Genomic DNA, 22825 nt, shown 5'->3' on the forward strand with positions numbered 1-22825 from the left:
AGGGTTTCTCTGTGTAGTTCCGGCTGTCCTGGAACTTACTCTGTAGACCAGGATGTCCTGGATCTCACTCTATAGACCACAATTTCCTAGAACTCAGAGACCCTCTTGCCTCTGCCTCCAAAGTGCTGGTATTAAAGACTTACATGACCACTTCCAATTATATGTATATGAGTGTGTCTGTGTGTGGGTTTGCGCACCTGGGTACAGTACCATGGAGGCCAGAAGACGGCATTAGATCCCCTGGAGCTGGAGTTACAAGTGCTCAGGAGCAAGAGTTCTGAAGTGCTGAGCGATTTCTCCAGCACCTCAATTGTGTCTTACTTGAAGGAAACACATTTTATAAAAATCAAGACCTTTAGCTGAGTGGCGCATCACACGCTTAGCATGTACAAAGCCCTGGGTTCGATCTCTAGCATCCCCCAAAATGACCTTTCATAACTACTTATGAAAGCATAGCTTGTTTTCTACCATTCCTAATAAAATTATTTTTTAAGAAGACAGCAAATAATCTGATACTAGACTGAGAAAAATACAATGAGATTAAAAACAAAACAAAACTGAACTAAAAATATTTTATCCAGCAAAGAGAAGATGTACTTTGGGAGAGACTGGAGGCAGAACTCCAAGGACAGTCCTACAACCACCTCCATCAGTTGGAAGACAGAGAGCCCTGTGGGGTTCTCCATTTTCATAACCGGGACCAGCAACAAAGTCCAATTAAAATAATAAATTCCTTTGACATCTAAATTAGTCACTTGCTTATTACTCAGGAAGACATTCTGTGAACTGGAAAGATTCTCATAAAAGTGGATGATCGTGGCCGGGCGGTGGTGGTGCACGCCTTTAATCCCAGCACTCGGGAGGCAGAGGCAGGCGGATCTCTGGGAGTTCGAGGCCAGCCTGGTCTATAAGAGTTAGTTCCAGGACGGGCACCAAAGCTACAGAGAAACCCTGTCTCGAAAAACCAAAAAAAAAAAAACAAAAAAAAAAAAACAAAAAACAAACAAACAAACAAAAAAAAAGTGGATGATCGTGTTACCAGTTTGGCTATGGCTTCCGTAATCACATCCTTTATTTTGATGTGATGTAGTTTGTAGTACTTGACCAATTCTTCAGAGATGCTGGATTTTCCCACGGCAGGAGGACCAAGAATGCAGATCTTGATTGGCTACAAAAGAACAAGGAATATATATCTTAGGGTTCTGGAGCTGGAAGGGTGTTGTTTCAGGACTGTGATCTTTCCAATGTCTCTGGACCCTGTAGGCTGACTTCAGCAGCTCAACCAGACTCCAGACTTTCTGCCTCCACTCCCTGTCACTGTGATGGCTCAGGACCCCATCATCCTGAAAGTCTCTGCCTCCTATTCCTGTGGCTCACAGTCATTCGCTCCCATGAGGAAGGAATCGTATCTATGCTCTGAGCTAGGCCAGGGAGGAACAGAACATTCAACGAGTCATGTTCAGGATGCTGGGTGTGATGGTATATGCCAGTCGTCCCGGCACCAGGAAGTGGAGAAGTCTAGGCCAGGCTCACCTACATAGTGAGTGAGAATCCAGACTGTGTTATGTGAGATCCTGTCTAAAAACAAACAAATAAAAAAAATAGAGAGAGAAAACACATGCCCAGGAATAACTAAGGGTGCCCAGGCTACCTGCCACCAGTTTCATTTGTCCTTGACCGTTCACAAGAATTTAGGGCCCAGTAAATAGGGCCTTACATTATCATTTTCTGAATTTGATCTTCAATAGTTTAAAGTTAATATTTATTTATTTATTTTGGTTTTTCTTTTTTCTTTTTTTTTTTTTTTCAGTTTTTCGAGACAGGGTTTCTCTGTGGCTTTGGAGCCTGTCCTGGAACTAGCTCTGTAGACGAGGCTGGTCTCGAACTCACAGAGATCCTCCTGCCTCTGCCTCCCGAGTGCTGGGATTAAAGGCGTGCGCCATTATCGCCCGGCTATTTTGGTTTTTCGAGACAGGGTTTCTCTGTGGCTTTCGACCCTGTCCCGGAACTAGCTCTTGTAGACCAGGCTGGCCTCAAACTCACAGAGATCTGCCTGCATCTCCCTCCCAAGTGCTGGAATTAAAGGTGTGCGCCACCACTGCCTGGTTTAATTTATTTTTTAAAAGATGATATCTATCTATCTATCTATCTATCTATTTATCTATCTATCTATCATCTATTTATTTTAGACAAGTTCTCACTCTGTGTAGCCCAGCCTGGCCTGTGAACATTTTGTTTCTGCCTCTGATCACTTTGTTAAAACCACTACTTCTTCCTGTTTGAGGAGTTCAAGGATGCCTGGGCTACAGCACAAAATCTTGTTTTAAAAACAAAATAATAAGGATAAGAAGGAGGAAGGAAGAGAGAAAGGAAGGGGGGGAGGCAGATTTGCCTGAACGTTGAAGATGCTGTGGCATTCATAAGCAGTTAGTAAATATTTACACCAAACAGAAAGAAAAACATTAATGACAAATAATCATTTCTTTCAAAATGGCCCAAAGAGTTGTGAAACTGTGGACTAGTATTTTGCAAGACATATTTTAGAACCACAATGATGGAAATTTCCATTGGCTGTATTCATATGCCTAAGATCACATAATTTTGCCTATAATTTTGCAGTCACCCTTTGACAGTCGGGGACACCCGTAATGGGATAAGCATGAACACTAGAGTGGGTCTGAGTGCAGTGAGTTAACTGACTGGTCTCACGTTGTGAGGGATGACTGGTAAGTAGCAAGATGCTGAACAGTGATGGAGGCAGGATGAGGGGCAATGCTGGACCACTAGATGGGCTTAGTGTACTCACTAGCACCTGGAGCCTGTCATCTACTGAGCAGGTTACTGTGTACCTTTTTCCCGGTACACCAAGAGTGAATCCTGCCTCCTGGGGCAGGCTGACTTTATCTAGGACTAAAACAGAATAACAGTCCACTCATTCATTTATATTGACAAGTTTGTTATTGTTGATGTTCACTTTGAATTATTTTAAGTTTGGCTCACAAGTTTTAATGCAATACATGTGCAGACTATAAGACTGGAGAAGCATGTTGAACATGAACAATTTGTTCAGAAGCTTTTTTTTAATTAATCAATTAATTAATTTTTTTGGTACCTGGAGGGACAGCCGTGGGTGCTGGGAACCAAACCCTTATTTTTTTTTTTCAGTTGTGAGCCTAGCCTTTAACGACTGAGCCATCCCTCCAGGCCTTGTTCAAAAGTTTTAAAATGGAAACACTCCTGCCAGTATACAGATACCGGCAGAGAGTTCCATTGACTGCTTACATCAGAAACCTGAAACAGTAAGTAGCCGTAGTTACCAGTAATCCTCGGCTTTGCTTGTACTCTTTGAGGATGCTGCCGATGTTCTCTACAAACCCTGTTTGGGCGACCCAGCGGATGTTGAAATTCTCCTTCACAAACAACGCCTCCATCCTCAGGTTGACCAGTAAGTGGTCAAGATACGGTTGCTGAGGGTTAGGGGCAAGCAGAGGTTGGTCTTGTTATCATCAGACAAAAATCACATCCAATAAATAAATAAATAAATAAATAAATAAATAAATAAATAATCACATCCATTCACAGAACAGGAAAGCCAGTCAGCACTGTTTACAAAACAACTATTGTTTATTTACCTCTACTCTTTTACCAATGAGCCTCAGCCCTGAGACTTTTTTTTTCTTTTTTCATTTTTGGTTTTTCAAGACAAGGTTTCTCTGTGTAACAGCTCTAGCTAACCTGGAACTTGCTTTGTAGACCAGGCTGACCTCAAACTCACAGAGATCCTCCTGCCTCTGCCTCCCTGGTGCTGGGATTAAAGGCGTGCACCACCACCACCCAGCCTGCCTCTACTTCTTGAATGTGGATATTACAAGCATTCTGTGCCACACCAGCTATCATCTACCTTTTTGAATAATGCGGCCTCGTGGTTAACCACCCAAAAATAAGTATAGAGGAAAATATTTTCTCTAACCCACAACCCCCACCCATCCCATTCTGCCCCTTCAATATTATTTAGGGAAACAGGTTTTGAAAAAAAACATTTTTATACTGACTGGCAAGTCCTTTGTTAGAAAAGCATTCTCTTTGGGTACTTTCTGGATTTTTCCGGGGCCAGTATTTTTGCTGATGCACTGTTCAGAAGAAACAGAAGTATTATTTGGTTTGCTTACAAAGTTTTATATAAAACTTCTCAAGTAACTATAAATATTACCAAGCACGCACACTAAGAGGTATTTTCAAAATAGTATAAAGCATCTACTCACTTCTGGGTTCTGAAAACACCAAAGATGAGGCTTTGGTCTTTGCCTGCAGTGTTCACCAAGTTCCAGAAAGGAGACAGACACGTGCATTGATCACGGTCATGCGGGTGTTTGCAGTTCAGCCAAGGGAGTCTATGCTACTGTCTATTAAACTCCACCCATAATGGGAGCCCAGTGTTTTAGATTAAGCTCCTGCACTGAGCCCCAACACACCAGAACAAAATGGAGTCACTCAGGCTAAGGGTCATATAAGCAAATGAAACCTAAGGATGCTGTTCACATCCCCCAAGGGACATAACCCTGATGTGGGTTTCCCCTCTGTATGCTGTGAATACCATTGGTTAATAAAGAATCTGCTTTGGGCCTATTGCAGTGCAGAATAGGGCAAGATGGGAATTCCAAGCAGATGTAGAGAGAGAATTGGTAGAATTAAGGAGAAGTCATGTAGCTGCCACTGGAGACAGATGCGGGATGCCGGACAGAACCTTACCGGTAGGCCACAGCCACATGGTGATGCACCTACTAGAAATGGGTTAAGACGTAAGAGCTAGCTAGGAATACACTAGAGTCATTGGCTAAGCAGTGTTGCATAATACATAATAAATAATGTAATAATGTTTTTAAAGAGGGACTGGGGACATGAAAAGAAGGCAGGAAGGCTACAGACAAAGATCCTGGAACTAAATCTTAATGGTGAGTACAGAGAAGCCAAGCACGGGCCAGAGGAGGCCGCAGCAGTTCAGTCAGCTGGGTTGTAAGGCAGCTGTGCTATAGGGAGCTCCCTGACCCTTGTCTAGAGAGCCTAGAAGTGCCTGAGGCTTTGGTGATCTGGTCTCTATCAGTCCTGTAGGCCCAGTGCCCACGGATTTCAGTATGTCCTTGTGTATCCCTGATGATCTCTGTTCCCTCAGCCTGGACCCAATGGTGGTCTTTTTTGCTCTCTTGCGTGCACGTACTGGACAAAGGACATTTGGGTAGTGATTTCCCATCACTTAGGCTGAAGCCATAGATAATGAGTTTTTAAAAAGAAATATTTCTTTATCCATTTCATGTATGTCTGTGCCAGATCCCCTGGAACTGGAGTTACAGACAGCTACAAGCTGCCATGTGGGTGCTAGGAATTAAACCCGGGTCCTCTGGAAGAACAACCGATGCTCTTAATTGCTGAGTCATCATCTCTCCAGCCCCCCCCCCCCCCCCATTGTCAGTTTGAGGTTTAAGGACATTCTGTTTTCTGTGTCCCGAAGCCCTGTTAGCACAAAGAAGTTGGTAACTATCATTTACGAGGTACAGATATCCAAGCCATGTCACAGGGGCATGAGCACACAGACCACTGTACCTTGACCAGGTCTTCCAGGGTATGGACAGACTCGTCCACAGCCACCAGGTAGTGCAGCTTTGGCAGGTGGTCTATGACGTTCTGGATCACTCTGTTGAGCAACAGGCACAACAATCGGACAGGAAAGACAATGAAAAAAATGGAGCTCAACCCTCGCGGGCCAGGCAGGTGTTTGGTCCTTAGCTAAGGGGCCTCGCTTAAAGTTTGCCAACATCAGGGGCAGGGCCACTGCCTGTGGTCTACAGATGAAGGGAGGATTAAGATGTTAGGCAGTATTTCCCAGACTAAAGAATTCCTGGGAAAGAGCCAGGTCTGCAGACAGATAATTTGGGTCCCAAACCTGTTTTCTTTTTTTACATATTTTTCTATTTCTTTGTTTCAAAATTATTATTGTTATTATTGTTATTATTATTATTCTGACATGAGGGGTTGAACTCAAGGCCTTCCACATGCCAGCAGGCATGCTATCACTGACCTACTAGTTCCTTAGTACTCTTTGTTTCTACTTTTTATGTATTTTGAGACAGAATCTCACTCAGGCTAGCCTTATACTTGCTTTGTAGCTCAGGTAGGCCATGAACATTTGATTCTCATGTCCCAGCCTCCCTAGTAACTGACATTATAGGACCATTAACCCAGTTATAACCTGGTCTCTTTTAAGTATACCACCCCAATTCTAAGAAGACCTGACCCCAACTCTCGTCAGAAAGTCTCGTCCACCCAGTGGCTCCTGCGAGTCTCACAGCTGTGTTTGGGGTCAGTGATTTGCACAGTGAGACACAGAGTCAAGATATGGCCGCTGTCTTAAGGAAGTGACGCAGAGGTGATCTGAATTGGTGACTGTCAGTGCTTCTGGTTGCTGCTAGACTCTGCCATTAAATCCTCACAACACCCCTGTCAGACGGCTCCTGTGACTGTCCCCATTTTATAAGGAGAGATGTTGTGGTGAGCAGCACAGCAGGGGTCTGAGCACATCTGTGATTTCTGGAACTCTACTGCTGAGGCGCGCCATTCCTTCCACCCTCCTTGTTAGCTTCCTCTTCGCTATGATGAAGTGCAAATGTGCGCATCTAAATGCTCACTTAGCTCATGGTAGAGCAAATGTCTAGCTCAGGCCTGGTCCTGGGTTCTACCCCTGGCCCTGGAGATGAAAAAAGAAGCAATAATAATGAACGTTCATTTCACACCTATTTTATATTAACATCTCCGAGAATTTTAGCATTTAGCTTTCTGTCCTCTACTAAATAATTTATAGGGCTCAAATAAATATGCAGGAAGAAAGAAAATGTTACTGGAAAGGGTTCAAAGTCCTTCCATAATGCCAAAAGCAGGAAGAAAACCCATCCTCTAACTTATCTGCTGATAAGGAAGATATTAACTAGGTGGTGGTAGCTCACGCCTTTAAACCCAGCACTCCGGAGGCAGAGGCAGGTGGATCTCTGTGATTTCAAGGCCAGCCTGGTCTACAAGAGTTCTGGGATGCCGGGCGGTGGTGGTGCACGCCTTTAATCCCAGCACTTGGGAGGCAGTGGCAGGCGGATCTCTGTGAGTTCGAGACCAGCCTGGTCTACAAGAGCTAGTTCCAGGACAGGCTCCAAAACCACAGAGAAGCCCTGTCTCGAAAAACCAAAAAAAAAAAAACCAAAAAAAAAAAAAAAAAAAAAAAGAGTTCTGGGATAACCAGGGCTGTTACACAGGGAAACCCTTTCTAAAACCCAAACAACCAAACAAAAACGGTAAGCTATTTAAGGCTGGTGACTCAGTGTGTGGCTGTCCCTTCTCCCTTCTCGGTTCTCCTCTCTGGGCAGCTGCGGAGATGGGTCTCTGCAGCTCACCTGTCCTGGGGGTTTATTTTTCTTTTCAACTCACATCAAACTGTCCTCCAGCCTTAGAAAGAAAAAAAGATATTAAGGACTCCCGTGGAGTGTTTGGTCTTAAGAATGTAAAAGATTGGACTGGGCATGGTGACAAGTAGCCCCGGGAGGCTGAGGCAGGGAGGCTGTCCTTTGGAGGCCAGTCTATGACCTCTAGTCAAAGGGGAAACATCTTCCATCTTTAAAACCTGCTGACAGAATGGAAAGGTCTGTGCGGAGAAGGCACATTTGCACAGTTCTTTCTTCAAGCTTGTGTTGACTGAAATCTGGGTGATTTGGGGGGAAGGGGGTTAGGGACCGGAATAAGAGATGATATGGCTGTCTAGCCCAGGTTAGCCTGTAACTTGCTATGTAGCTCAGGCTGGTCTTGAATGCTTCGTCCTGGGATCACAGGAACGCACCACCAGATGGGCTTAATGTATGTGCTGCCAAGTCTGGAATTTGTACCATTTCAGGGACCCTGCTTTCAAGAACAATAATAGAAATCATTTACGTTCAGGTCTTGGAGGGACCCACACACCTATGGCCCCGAAGTTCAAGCTGTGTGACTTTCTCTGGGATCCAGAATGATCCACTGTGAGAGAGGGAAAATCTGGGCCTCTAGAACCAGCCCCTGGGGGATCAGCCAACAACCCTGGCTGTTGAAAACACACAAGGCTGGTACTCCAAGGACAGTGAACCAGCCACCACCCTGTTGCTAGGGGCAGCATCACCTGGACCGGGCAGGAAGGCTTGGAGAATGTGGGAAATTCAGGTCAAGCCTGAGGCTGAAGTGCTCTGCTCAGAAGGGACAACCTTTGTGTTGAAAGCCTATGGATTGTCCCCCTGGGCAGTGAGCACCATGCGGGGCCTGTTGTGGATTGGAATGTCAAACATTAAGAGCCAAAGTTTCCTCCGGCCCTTGGGAGAGAAAGAACCCTCCCCCTTTAACCTCCAGATCCTAAGATTTTCGTGTCTATTAGGTAAACCTCCAGAAATGGAATGCGTGGTTAGACTTGACTGATCTCTAGCCTTCTTCAGACCCAGAGCAAAGGCAACGAGAAGATAACATCTGCTCACTGTAGGAAGGAGTTCAGTTTTGTTTTTTTGAGACAGGGTTTCTCTGTGTAGCTTTGGTGCCTGTCCTGGAACTCGTTCTGGAGACCAGGCTGGCCTTGAACACACAGAGATCCACCGGTCTCTGCCTCTTGACTGCTGGGATTAAAGGTGTGTGCAACCATCACCCAACTAGGAAGGAGTTTTTGATATTCCTGTTACCTGTTTAATTCGGGAACAGTATACTTACTGAATATGTTGATTTATGATTTCCTTTGTTCTGAGGTATGAAAGTCCATGTGGCCTCTTCCCTTGCCCAACCCTTCATTGAGGGAAACTGGAATCTGTATTCACAGGCCATGCCTTAGGATAAACTATTTTCTTATTTCCTTGTGAGATTTGTATAAGATTTGAATTCCTCACTGTGGAGAGGCTAAGGCAGGAGGAGGAGCTACAGAGTAAGACCCTGTCTCAAAGGAGGTTGGGGGCTTCAGGCTCACAGTTAGCTGACTGGTTTCTGGAACTTTGGCAATAGGTGTGACGGTGACACCCATCTCATCTGAGACAAAGGGAAGAAGAAATGGGTTACCCAGAATGCGCACCCCAAACCCTTCTCCAGAGCTGTTTTTCTACTGACAGAGTCCCTAAGAGATGAAGCTACACTTGTCACCAGAAGTGTGGAGACTTTGGGTGGACAATGTCTTCTCAGACACAAAATGGTGGTGCTAAGTGCCTTCTGCGTGAGGCCATGAAGAACGAATACAGCAATATATGTGAGGGTCTCAGTGCTCTAACTTTGAAAATGAATGACACATATTCATCACCCCAAAACAGTCACACTTCCAGGAGACCTCTTACCCTGCTAGATCAAGGACATGAATGGCTGGGATGACATTGGATCCATCTCCAAAAACAGGTAGTGCAGGAATGTCACCGAGCCAAGCCATCTGAATGAGAGAAGGACAAGTAGAGAGCGTTTGCCTTGGGATATGTTTCTCCCTCCCAGCCAACATCTACATCAGTCAGAGGGCTCCAGAAGTGCCACCAGCCCTTCTTGGATCCCTTTCTCTCAAACTTTCATCCTACCGGCCCCATAAAAGTCTACTTGTTCGCTGTAAGATCTCATCTTACTTAATCATCTGTGATATGTGACCCAATGGCTTAATAACAAGCTGACTGGCCAATAGCTGAACAGGATCAAGTTAGGTGGGAAAGCCAAACTGAGAATGACGGGATGAGGAAGGGCAGCATCAGGGGTCTCCAGCCAGATTCAGATGTAAGAGATGAACATGCCATGTTAGTAAGGTACTGCCATGTGGCAGAGCATAAATAAGAAATATGGGTTAACGTGACATGCAAGAGCTAGTTAGTAATAAGCCTAAACTATCGGCCAAACATTTAAAAGTACTATCAAGTCTCTGTGCTGCTGTCTATCTGGGAGCAGGTGGTCAGGACAGGAAAACTCCTCCTGCATTTGATGACACTGTTGTTTCTCTTCTTTCCTCCTGGGTCTCTCCTTGGCCTCCCTCCCATCTTCATCCATCTCCACATATCCTCCACCATATAATGGAAATTGACCCCCCCTTTTCTTCACTTCCCTCCTCTCTCCCCTCCTTTACCCTCTCTTCCTTTGTCTTCCTTCCCTGAGATAGGATTTTGCATTATACCCTGGGTTGGCCTCAAATTCTCCATCCTCCTGCCTCTGCCTGCTGAGTCCTATGGTGATGAGTACTCTGTACCACACCTGCCCTGTAAAACACTTCCTGAGATATACATAGTGGGCTGACAAGATGGCTCTTCGGGTAAACACTTGGTATACAGTCACCCCACAAAGCTGTCCTCTGACCTCTACACTGGAGCTGAGGCATGTGCAGGCCCCAACACACATGTTATATACACATGTATAGCAATCATAAATCAAATAAACTACAACAAAGAACCCACATAGTTTTAGGTCTTAAGTGAGGGTGAGGGCAGGGATATGGGGCGAGGAAACTGCTACGTTGTAAGCTAACTGAAAGTAAAATTAAATTAATAACCAAAAAAGAAGAGTTCACATGTTCATTGAAAAGCCAGACCTTAAAAAAGGCGTGTAAGATCCCTCCTTCCACTCCATACTGAAGTCCTGTGGCGACCACGTAAGTTGAAAACTTTTTGCCCTAAAATGGATTTAAAAAAAAAAAAGACAGAATTGATATACTATTAGTCATCTTGAGCTAGAACTAGACTTTGTAACCCAAACAGGCATGATTGCAGGCTCTTTCAAGTCTTCTGGGCTCCGTAGGTGCTGCTTAGGACAGGACCGGGGTCTCTGCAGGGGAACAAACAATTCAGAAGTGTTTCCGAACACCCTTGAAACTGAATGTGAATGAGTAACTAAAGTGAATCAACATCTACGCACTCCATGCTGGCAGCAAGAGGAAGGGGAGCTATGAAAACAGATCCTTCTAGAAGGATCTTCAATATCCATCTGAGTGGTCACATCGCTGTGCAGCTCAGGACCAGGTGGGGGTTTTGTTTGTTTTGTTTTCAGGCGGGTTCTCAAGTAACCCAGGCTGGTCTTGAACTCATTATACAGCGGAAGATGACCTCTTCTTGGGGGTCAGGGTTATAGGCCTAGTTTATGCAGTGCTGAGTATCAAATCGGAGGCCTTGTACAAGCTGGGCAAGTACACTGCCAGCCAATATGGCCCAGACCCTGTACTAGGTCTCCAAGACAGGGTTTCTCTGTATAGCTTTGGAGCCTGTCCTAGAACTCACTCTATAGACCAGGCTGGCCTCGAATTCACAGAGATCCGCCTGCCTCTGCTTCTGAAGTGCTGGGATTAAAGGTGTGTGCCACCACCGCCTGGCTTTGTTGTTGTTTTTGAGAGAGGGTTTCTTTGTTGCTTTGGGGCCTGTCCTGGAACTCGCTCTGCCACCACTGTCTGACCATGGTGTACGTTTTAACAAAATAACAGAATTTAGACGTTTAGATAATCTGCTATATTCCTTTTATTTTGCAGTCTGAGGATTTGCCTCATTGACAGCGTTCACTGCCCAGCACGTGTGAAGGCACGGCCCAATAATCCGCAGCGTCTGTCTTGTCACCAAAGTTGATCAGGATTTCTTTTTCCTTTTTTTTTTTTTTTTTTGGTTTGTTTTTGTTCTTTGAGACAGCGTTTTCTCTGTTAGACAGTCCTATCTGTCCTGAAACTCACTCTGTAGACCATGCTGGCTTTGAACTCACAGAGATCCGCCTGCCTCCAACTCCTGAGTGCTGGTATTAAAGGCGTGCGCCACCACCGCCTCACTGAACTAGGAGTTCTAATCCTTTTCCAGTTAGTTGTTGTTTTGAGATTGGGTCCCAGTGTGTATTCCTGGCTTGCCTGGAACTTGTTATGGAGACCAGGCTGGCCTCAGACTCAAAGAATTCCACCTGCCTCAGGTGGATCTCTGTGAGTTCGAGGCCAGCCTGGTCTACAGAGCGAGTTCCAGGACAGGCTCCAAAGCCACAGAGAAACACTGCTTAAAAAAAAAAAAAAAAAGAATTCCACCTTTCCACCTGCTTCAGCCTCCTCAGTGCTGGAATGGTAGGCACGAACCACCACCCCGGCTGTCTGTTGTTTTTATGACTATCTCCTGCTTAAGGTGTTTGTACTGCATCCGTCAAACCAATGGGATTCTTCAGGGACAGAACTGAATTTTGGAAATCCCTGGTTGTTATATCTTATGACACCACAAGGTGGCGATGCAGAGCTGTTGACGCTCATCATGTTGGCACCTTGGGTTTGGGAATCTGTGTAAATTGAATAGGGATAATGACAGCAGCCCCAGACTCCCAGCTTCTAAAGAGGACACACGAAAGTCTGGAAGCTAGCACTGGACACCGTAGGTAAGATGTTCAGCACCTTGCCGTACAGGCAGTTAGGCAAGTCTTGAATTGCTTTTCAGTTACTATTTATTCATTACAGGGCACTTAAGTAAAAGATAAAACTATAACACATAAAACACATGCCAAACGACATATTTTGCTGGAATAGTTTGCTGGTTTTTTTTTCTTTTTTTTTTATGGTGGTAGTGGTCCTGGGGAATGAACCTGGGTCCTCGCCCATACCAGGCAAGAACTCTGCCATTGAATTCTATCCCAGACCTATATTTTTTTCCTATATTTATTTTTAATTATGTGATTCAGAGGGGTTCATATGAGTCCAGGTTCCTTAAGATGATAGAGGCATCAGTTTCCTTGGTCTGGAGCCTCCATGTAGGTGCTCCGAGCTAAATGTGGGTCCTCTGGAAGGGCAGTATGTGCTCTTAACCACTGTGCCATCTCTCCAGGCCTGCCCCACCACATCAGTCCCTACCCCCAATACAGTGTCTTGCTAAGTTAGAAAACTGGTCTTCAATTTCTTTTGGTAGCCCAAACAGGCCTTGAACTTCAGAGCTATTTGAAATAAAACATTGAGACAGACTCTAGGAACCAAAAATACGTGGTCCCTTCCTTCCCATTAAAACTGAGTTCTTTGCCAAGACCCCTTGCTTGGGGAGAGCCTTAGTTTAGCTGGGGGCCCAAGACAGGGCCAGAGCATCTCTACGGATGGAATACATTGCTGGCAGCAGAAGCGGAGACCCATGGGGATGTCTGAGGAACTGTACCATGGTGTTTACAGTGTTGTGATGTGTCTGGCTCCGTGAAACAGCCCTGGAAAGGGAGCAGGGCTGAGTATACAGAGGAGAAAGTGGCCCAGGTGCACCACCCCACAAGGAACCCCTCCCACCCCACAATGTTCTGTGCATCCGACTTACAGCTTTCCCAAGCTTAAGAACTATCTTCTCAGCATTGATGTGGTCCAGGAAGTTGGGGTGATGTTTTCTTCTTCGATAATCCTCTTCTGTGAAGGGAACTTCAGTGTCCTCCTAAGGGAGACACAAGGTGCAAATTTAGTGCTCCAGAACCAAGGGAGGCTGCACTGCCCAAGGGAGACTGCCCTGCTCAGTGGAAGCTCAATACTACCTGGTTCCCAAGAATGAAACCCACATCTCCAAATGGCTAACACAGAGGACCCCCGACAGCCCCCACGTAAGAAAGTGATAGACATTTTCTGTGATGGACCTACCTTAGCAAGGACTCTATAAGACCCATCAAAATGTACTCCATGGATACATGCGATTATTATGTGCCAATTGAAACAAAAAATATTCTTTAAGAAAACACAATGCTGGGCCTCCAGACCTGTGTGGGGTGGGCCTTGCTCCTCTTGTACGGGTTGTGTTTTGGGATGAGCAGCAAAGTCACCTTGATGTGACCTCAAAACAAATGGAAACGAGACTCGCAGGGGTCCTCCACGATCGTTCGATTGTTCAGGTCCGGCTGCAGACTCCCAAGGAAATCATGGTCGTGGCAGTAAGCTCTGGTACTAGATGTGATCTAACTTTGGGACATTACCCAGAAATCAGTCTTTCTATTGGTAACAGCTGCAAATTGAATGTTACAAAGACTGCTAGCTGTAAACCACAAGGTCAAACTGTAGCTCTGTGAATAATAAAACAGAAGCCTTGTGTTTGTGTGTTTGTTTTGGACACAGGGTCTAAGGTTGTCCAGGCTGGCCTTATATTTGATAAGTACCCAAAGGGAGTTTACCCTGAACTTCTCATCCTCCTCCCTCTAATAAGAGCTAAAGTTAACCTGTAAGCCACACTTGCCAGGACAGACAACGTCCTGGAATGCTGGGGGCTGTTGATCATGTAGGACAACAAGTCACGTGTTTTCACTTCAGTAAGCCAGGTTGGTTGTCCCAACTGCACAGGATGTGCTTGATCACGTGTAGGTAGGAGGTGCACAGCCAGGATACACAACAGAATGTATGCTTGCCTCCGACTGGATGACGACGGGAAGGGAAGACATCGAAGGAAGCCTTGTGGGGCTGCCTTTCTGAGCACCGGACTGAAATAATTCAGTGCCATTCTCTGAGAGTCTGGGTATGGACCTGGCCTGTGTCCATCTTCCTGGTCAGTATTCAATAAAGCTTGCTTCAGCTGGACAATTGTGGACAATTTCTCCTCACGGCTTTCAGGTTTAACACCTCTACCTCCTCAGTCCTGGCGTTACAGGCCTGGACCGCTATGCCCAGTTCACACTAACAAATTTCACACTAATTGCTTTGGGTTTATATTTACGAATCTGGTTCCTAGAAGCCTTAGACTTTTTCTTCTGTGGCTGCTGTCACCAGAGCATATGAAACCTCCAAGCTGAGGAGAGGGCTAATTCAGGACAAGAAATGGAATATGAGCAGAGAACCTGAGAGTGGCGGCACAGGCCTTCATTCTCGGCGCTCAGGAGGAAGAGGCAGGCAGAGCCCTGGGAGCTCCAGGCCAGCATGATGAGTCCCGATCTCAAAATATGAAAGATATACATATCTGGTACAGTCAGTGGAGGCTGACATTTACGCAGTGATTGAGGACATTCAGGAACTTGAAAACAAACAAACAAAAAACCACAACAGGCATAGTGGTGACTGCTTTTAGCCTCAGGACTTGGCAGGCAGAGGCAGGTGGACTTCTGAGTTTGAGGCCAGTCTGGTCTCCAGAGCGAGTTCCAGGATGGCCATGAATACACAGAGAAACTCTGTCTCTAAAAACCAAAAATAAATAAGCAAACAAACAAACAAATAAATAAACATTAACAATGTAAGAGTTGTGCAGCATGTAAATATTGTTTGGTTGGAACCTCCAGCTCGCTCCTGCACGGTCTGAGAAGCCCCATCTCTCTCTCTGTAAACTCGGTCTTCTCAGAGAATTTCCAACAAAGAAAAGGTACCAAACAGCCCAGTTCTGCATTTTTGGCAGGTGTCGCAGCTCTTCCTCTGAAGTCACCAGCAGCCTTAGTCCCTGCCTAAAGTGTTTAGTTTTCTGACCATACTTGGGCACAAACTCAGCTTGTGGAGGGCACATCATCACCCCTCGCCGACAAACTATATAAGCGCCCTGCCTTAGTTAGAGAATGTGACTTCTCCAGCCTCGATCTCTGGGACTGGAGAACTCACCCAGGAATTGCTTTGCTCAAATAAACCCGTTCTTTTACTTTTTCAAATCAACTTGATCTGGCTTACTGATCTATTATTGCGATGCAGAAAACCTATTAAACACGATCGGCAAGCCACCCCCCCCCTTTGTGTGTGCGTATGTGTTTTGGCAGGTAAGTTTGGGTTAACGTGTGTGGGGTATCTTCTGTTGCCAGGCACTTTAACAGCTGAGTCATCTCCTGAGCAACGAAGGATGTTTTCTATGTCAGTATATCACATCTGCAAGTTTGTTCAGTTAAGAAGAGATTCTCACAGACAGCTCCCAGCAGAGTGGAGGATATGCTCTTGACTTGAAAATGGACTCTGTGAGGAAGCTACAGGATGCAGCTAAAAGCATAAAGTCACGTCACAATCTGGCTCTCTGGGCCAGGTGTGGAAATCCCAGTACTCGAGAGGTGGAGGCAGGAGGATCAGGAATTCAGAGTCATCCTGGACTGCTGACTGAGTTTGAGTTGCTCTGGGCTACAAGGGATCCTGTTCCCTTGACTGGAGTCAAGGCGGGAACTGGAGGAAGATGAAGAAGGTAGGAGTCACACGGTCAGGGCTGTGGGCCATGCTGAGGACTGTAGATGATCCCGACAGCTAAAGGTCACTGGGAGGGGTGGAGTTGTGTGTCTGCATGTGTGTGCACACAACCGCAGTGTGTGTAAATATTCACATGTGAACGTGGGCAGACAGGTGCCACGGCTTGCACGCGCAGGTGAAAATTCAGCCCTGGATGTCAGTTCTCACCGTCTACCTCATTTGAGAAAGGGTCTCTTTGTTGTTGCTGTTGTTGTTGTTGTTGTCGTTAATGAGCCTCCATGGTAGTGGGCCCTCAAGCTCCCGGGGACCTTCTCATCTACACAGGACCTCCGAGATGACTGACCTTCCCACTATGTGTTTGGCTTTAATAGGGTTCTGAAGATTCAAACTCGGGCACCACTGCAGGCACCTTCGCTCACTGCACCGTGCTCTGAGCCAGGACTGACGCTTCAGAAGCAGGCCAACAGCAAGATCTGAATTACATTTTTAGCAAGGCTGTCATGGCCCACAGATTGGAAGGAACTCATAATGCAAAGAATAGAATCTACCACTAGGTAGAGATAAACCTTTGTCCCGCCCCCCACCAAGGGTTAATACAATGGGGCAGGTCAAGAACCTGACTAGGGGACACCCCAAAGAAGATGGCTTCACCTTAAGATACTGTGCTTTTCCTTTTTAGAGTCTTTCCTCTCCAGTGCAGCCCGATGAGCCCAGGCTACCCCGAGGTGTGGCTGGGTGTGATACTAATTCCTTTTCTGCTCTTCTTTCAGATGCCGGCCAGAACCTGGGATGCTTTCTTAGCTCCCTAATCAACATTTAGGCCTCTGTGTTGATCTTCCAAGCTCTCCTCTTCACTTGGCCACCAGGCAGCTGCCCTCCATTCTGCCTTATCTCAAACAGACTGGCTTTGTTCCTTTTCTTTACCATTTTCTTCCTCCCTTCCGGGCAGCTGTGAGGCTTACGGTTTGCCTGTCCTGGGGTTTTCCTCTTAAATGAATTCCCTGTCCTCAATGCTTCTTCTCTTTGTGTTATCTCAGAAATTCTTTTATTAATGAACCTCAACAGGGAACCCCACCTTCCAAGGGTCATTTGGTGGCTCTGTTGGGACTCTCCAAGATTTCAGCAATACTTCTCTCCTTCACTTTAATGCTTTGATGGGCAGAGAAAATAAACCCATTCCTGTACCCCTGATGGCATCACCACAGGAAACAGCCATCCAGCAATTTTCATAGTCGGGGAAACTGACAGCTGAGCCTTGGGCTAGAAAGTTGCCATGGATACAAAGAAAACCAGATGGGCTAGTGATAACATTTTGAATGATGAATTAAGAGCATGGATAAATGGATGGATGGGTGGATGGGTGAGTGGAAGAAGGGGTGGATGGGTGGGTGGGTGGATGGAAGAAGGGGTGGATGGGTGGGTGGGTGGATGGACGGGAGAGGGGTTGGAACAAACCCAATACTGGAGTTTTTCTTAGGAGAAGGACAGAGAAAATCATCTTGTGAAGGAAAATGTAGCTACTCCATCATTCTGTGTACTTTACAGATCCTGGACAAATTACATATTCCATGATTGGCTGTCCTTTAACATCGTGTGTCCAACCCATAGACAGGGTTGTCAGATTATAAAGAAATCAACAGGACATCCAGAGTAAATGAATGAATACATTTTTGGAGTATGTACACTGAAAGACTATCTGTGCTAAACTTAGTCCTACTTATCTGAATCTTAAACAGACTGACTGCTCTTGGCTAGCTAGTTGTCTGTGACAACTCGAACCTGCCTGTTTCTCCTGTTTCAACAGTTTGACTGGGTTAGCATCGTCTCTGGTTTCTTTACTCACCCACAGAACACAGCTAGATCCTATACACAAACACAGGCCAACAGGATGGCTTAGTACGTGAAGGTACCTTCTGCCAAGCCTGAGTCCTGCAAATGTGTCTTGTAATTAATAGCTCACAGTATGGAGAGCCAAGAACCACCGTCAGTGCTGGTGTGAGGGACCCTGTGCATCATTCACACTGCTGTGATGGCTGAGGAAACTCCATTTTGTATTAGGCAACCATGTTGGTCCCTAACAACTCTTGTCTTGGCTTCAAGTCCCTGGAAGGTAAGTTCCCATTAACCCTGACACAGTGACTCCCCAACCCAGGAATATGCAGCCCTGACCAACTACTTGTAATATGACCCAGTATAATCTGGGTTTTTTGTTTGTTTGTTTTTCTTTTATTTATTTATTTTTCTCTCCTCCTCCTCCTCCTCTTCCTCCTCCTCCTCAAGACAGGGTTTCTTTGTGTAACAGTCCTGGCTGTCTTGGAACTCACTCTGTAGACCAGGCTGACTTTGAATTTGCAGAGATCCACCTGCTTCTGCCTCCAGAGTGCTGGGAGTAAAGGTATGTGCCACCACCGCCTGTCTATCTGGGTTTTTGTTGTTTTTTGTTTTGTTTTGTTTTTGTTTTCAACTTTTTATGCAGACTTTCAAGGACTATTTTGAGGTTGCCTTGTCTACGTGATCTTGGCAGAGCAGAACAGCCTTGGCTTGCTTGTGCAGATAATCAAGGTTTTCTTGTGGTTTTTGCCTTTAGAAATCCTTCCTTCATCCCCCTTAGAGACGTGGCAGTCTCTAGTTTGGCTCAGAGATTGCTGTCCTGCTAGCAGTATCAATAAATTTAACTAATTATCATCCAGATTGTGTCAGTGGTCTTTTCCTGGGGTGAGGGCTGTCTCGAACTCCGTAACATCGTCATCTCTTCAGATTGAGCGGGGACTATTCACACCAACCGACGAGGAACTAGTGTGATTCTCCACACAGCCACAAAGGCTCTGCAACACCAGCAGAGGACCACCGAGAAGCAGCAGCGTTGGAAGAAGGCACGCTTTCGGACACGCTGTAACAGCTGTCATTGGCGGGTATGCGTGCGGCCATATTTGGCTTGCTGGGTTGGGTTCTCAGGGGTCTTCCTTCCACTCAGGTCGCACTGGCCCTCGGGGAGCACCGCGTTGTGATTTCAGGAAGGCTCCATGCCACCGGGCATAAGAACTTCGGCTCCATTACAACTGTGAAGGCCCATCTTCACTGTCAGTTTGATCATATTTGGACTCATTTGAGAGAGCCACTGCGGGGCATGCTTGTGAGGGCATTTCCAGAGAACGACCTGAGGAGGGAAGAGCCACGGGTGTGTGTGTGTGTGTGTGTGTGTGTGTGTGTGTGTGTGTGAGGGGGAGTGTCCCTGACTGAATGAAAAAGAGGAGAAAAGGAGCTCAGCAGCGGCAGTCATCTCTGCTTCCTGATGACACACAGAGTGACCAGCCGCCTCCAACTCTGCCATACCTTCTACTCCGTGGTGGTTCAGAGACCTTCAGTGAAGCAAGACAGATCTACTTCTTCTACAGGCGTGGTGGCACACACCCTAATCTCAGCGCTAAGGAAGCTGAGGCAGACAGGTCCCTGTAAGTTTAAGGACAGACTGAACTGCATAGCTGTTTTAAGCCAGCCAAGGTGAATGGTGAGACCCTGTCTCAAAAGACAAAGCAACAGCCGGGTGGAGGTGGTGCACGCCTTTAATCCCCCCACTAGGGAGGCAGAGGCAGGTGGATCTCTGTGAGCTCGAGCTTAGCCTGGTCTATAGAGTAAGTTTCTGGACAGCCAGAGCCACACAGAGAAATCCTGTCTCGAAAAGAAAAGAAAAGAACCAAAACAAATGAACCTTTCTCAACCTGCCTTTTTTTAGATATTCTGTCAGAACAAGAAGGGAAGTAACCAATGTAACAACCATCTTGGACCCTTATCATAAATATGGTCAAGCCTTGACCAAAGCATTGTCACATAGCAGCATTGCCTAACAGGCAGCATTTTTGCAGTATTTTTAAAAATTTGTCTATTTTACTTTATGTGCATTGGTGTCACTGTGTCAGAGTCTCTGGAACTGGAGTTACATACAGGCTGCTGTATAGGTGCTACATGAGTGCTGGGACTTGAACCCAGGTCCTCTGGAAGAACAGTCAGTGCTCTTAACCACTGAGCCATCTCACCAGTCCCCGGGTGGCATGTTCAAGTTCTTGGTGGTTGAGGCTGGGGATGTAGCTCTGTGGCAGAGTGCTTGTCTACACCCAAACCCTGGGTTTGAATCTTAGTACCACTTAAAAACTTAAGCATGGGTGTGTGTGGGGGGGGGGGGCTGGAGAGATGGCTCAGTGGTTAAGAGCATTGCTTGCTCTTCCAAAGGTCCTGAGTTCAATTTCCAGCAACCACATGGTGGCTCACAACCATCTGTAAAGAGGTCTAGCGCCCTCTTCTGGCCTTCAGGCATACACACAGACAGAATATTGTATACATAATAAATAAATAAATATTAAAAAAAAAACAAAAACAAAACTTAAGCATGGCCATGAATGCCTGTAATCCCAGCTCTCTGGGCATAGAGCTAGAAGGATCTGAAATTAGAGCCATCCTTGGCTGTATAGAGAGTTTGAGGCCAGCCTGGACTATATGAGGTGCTGACTCAGAAAACAAAACACACATTAAAAACCACCACGTCTTGGTGGTGTGTGAAATGACAAACTCCCCTAGGTTTGAATTAGTTAGAGTTGATGAGCTCCGCTGGATGCTGGAGATGAGTTGGGGCCCGGGCGTGTAGGGATACACAGTGAAGAAAGGTTAGCAGTGCACTCACAGGGTCCAGAGGTCTGGATCTCGCCCACGTCATCACCGTTGACAGCAGGATGAATATCTTTCGCTTCTCAAAATGGGTGACTTCTTCATTCATTGCTGTGGGGCCAAAACATAGAGCAGTCGTTTGAATCCACGTAAGAGCCGTCTTGCTTTGTTTTAAAGATTCTTATTTTAATATGAGTGCCTTGGGTGTGGGTATATTCATGGGACTGCAGGGGCCGGCAGACCTCAAGGTATCCAGTCCCCCTGGAGCTGGATTTACAGGTGCCTGTGAGCTGCCCCAAACGAGTGTGGGGGCCTCTGCAAAAGGCGCCTCACGGAGGGGGTAAAGGCTGAGGTACTGTTTGAGGACCGAGGGCCTGCGAGCCCCAGGCACACTGTCAGTGTAGGAGGCTCCCTACACACTGAGGTGCTGGAGTACTCGCTGGGAAAATGCAGGACTCACCCTCAGGTGGGAGAGCGTGACTGGACTCAGCCTGAGGACACCGTGCCAGGCTTTCATGCTAATCCCAATCCCAAACATCGCGTTGACACTTTGCTTGTTTTCACCTCGAGTAAGGACACCATCCTCTTCCATTAACTCTGCGCTTTCAGCTTTTCCTCTCCGCTGTGCTTCCCTTTGGCCTGCTTTGTGAATATGTGTCACGTGTCTAGGGCTAGAACTGGGTCACCTTTTTAAATAACGTCTGACACTTATAATAGGTTGAACATGTCTGCCTCTTCCCCCACAGAAGCAGTCCTGTATGCAAATGTTTCCTGCCAGGAGTTTGTTCTTTTCTCCTGTGCCATCTTGCCTTCCTTTCACCGTATCCGTGACAGGTGAGGCAGAAGAATTCTGAGACCACTCAAAATAACAAAATGTTGCTTAAAAACTTGTACTAGTTAGGGATCTCTAGTCTGGTCTCCATCTAGCTACGTAGCAAAGGATGATCTTGAACTTCTGATTCTGTTTCCACCTCCAAACTGCTAGGGTTATGGCCTGTAATCCCAGCACTCAGGAGGCAGAGGCAGGCAATTCTGTGAGTTCGAGGCCAACCTGGTCTACAAGAGCTAGTTCCAGGATAGGCTCCAAAGCTAGAAAAACTCTTGTCTCTAAAAACAAACAAACAAACAAACAAAAAACCTTCTTTCCTTTTAAAAAATATTGATTTTTATTTTATGTGTGCAAGTGTTTTTTCCTCTATGGGTGCATGTACTTCATACATATGCAGTGGGAGAAGGCCAGAAGGACTGGAGAGCAGGTACAGTGGTTAAGGGCCTGCCACCTTGACTACCCCACCATGAACTAAGCAAGAATAAACCCTTCCTCCCTTGAGCTGCTCTTGCCAGCAGCAGTAAAGAAACTAAGACACCAAGCCACACAGTAAGACCCACCTCCAAAGACACACACAGGCACCAAACAGAAGCAGCCAAAATAGAACACACTCTCAGACTCCTGGGTCTCCACCCACAGGTGCAATTCACGCGCACACACTTCAAACTTTAGGCACTTCTCAGACCAGGTCTTCGGTGACGCTCAGAGTGGCTGTGTCAGTTGGGAGATGGGAGGACTGTGTTTCCCACCCCGTGCAGTTCCTCATAGCTCACTGACCGGAGACTGCCCAGACGGCTTCCTCCACCTGCTGCACGTTTTCGGTGATGTTATAGATGACAATGTCACACTCGAGCAGACGTGTGAGGAGGTCTTCTCGGGAGATAGCCTAAAAAGGAGAGCCACGGTCCCTTTGTGTCGACAGGTCGACAAGGGAACATCTAGATGGACTGACGGCCTCCAAATTAGATCCCCGCCCCCACCCCAGGACAGCCACATACGGAGCATTTGCAGAGGCATGTCTATTAAAATGAAATCTTGGCTGTCTTTTGTGTGTAATTCACAGGTAACAAAGGCATCATTGAAAACAGACTGGAATGTGGGCTGGGGAGATGGCTCAGGTGGTAATGCCCCTGCCTCGCAAGTGTGAGGACCTGAGTTTGGTCTTCAGAACTTGCATAAAAACAAGTGCTGGCTCGGATGGTTCCCATTTGAATGCTGGGGAGATGGAAGCGGGAGGATCCCTG

General features: G+C 46.3%; 1 protein-coding gene across 1 annotated transcript in view; it reads right to left on the minus strand.

Moving 5' to 3' along the window:
* Positions 1–22825, minus strand: part of Ak7 (adenylate kinase 7) — a 61565-nt gene that overhangs the window by 31624 nt on the left and 7116 nt on the right. The window contains exons 3-11 of the mRNA XM_057782800.1: positions 22359–22467; positions 20769–20863; positions 13293–13403; positions 10586–10666; positions 9366–9454; positions 5599–5689; positions 4053–4130; positions 3318–3467; positions 1040–1168 (exon numbers count right to left, since the gene is read on the minus strand). Of these exons, the coding sequence (XP_057638783.1) occupies positions 1040–1168; positions 3318–3467; positions 4053–4130; positions 5599–5689; positions 9366–9454; positions 10586–10666; positions 13293–13403; positions 20769–20863; positions 22359–22467 (933 nt within the window). The remainder of the gene's footprint in view (positions 1–1039; positions 1169–3317; positions 3468–4052; positions 4131–5598; positions 5690–9365; positions 9455–10585; positions 10667–13292; positions 13404–20768; positions 20864–22358; positions 22468–22825) is intronic.

This window comes from Chionomys nivalis, chromosome 10 (genome assembly GCF_950005125.1).
Source record: "Chionomys nivalis chromosome 10, mChiNiv1.1, whole genome shotgun sequence".
Taxonomy (NCBI): Eukaryota; Metazoa; Chordata; class Mammalia; order Rodentia; family Cricetidae; genus Chionomys; species Chionomys nivalis.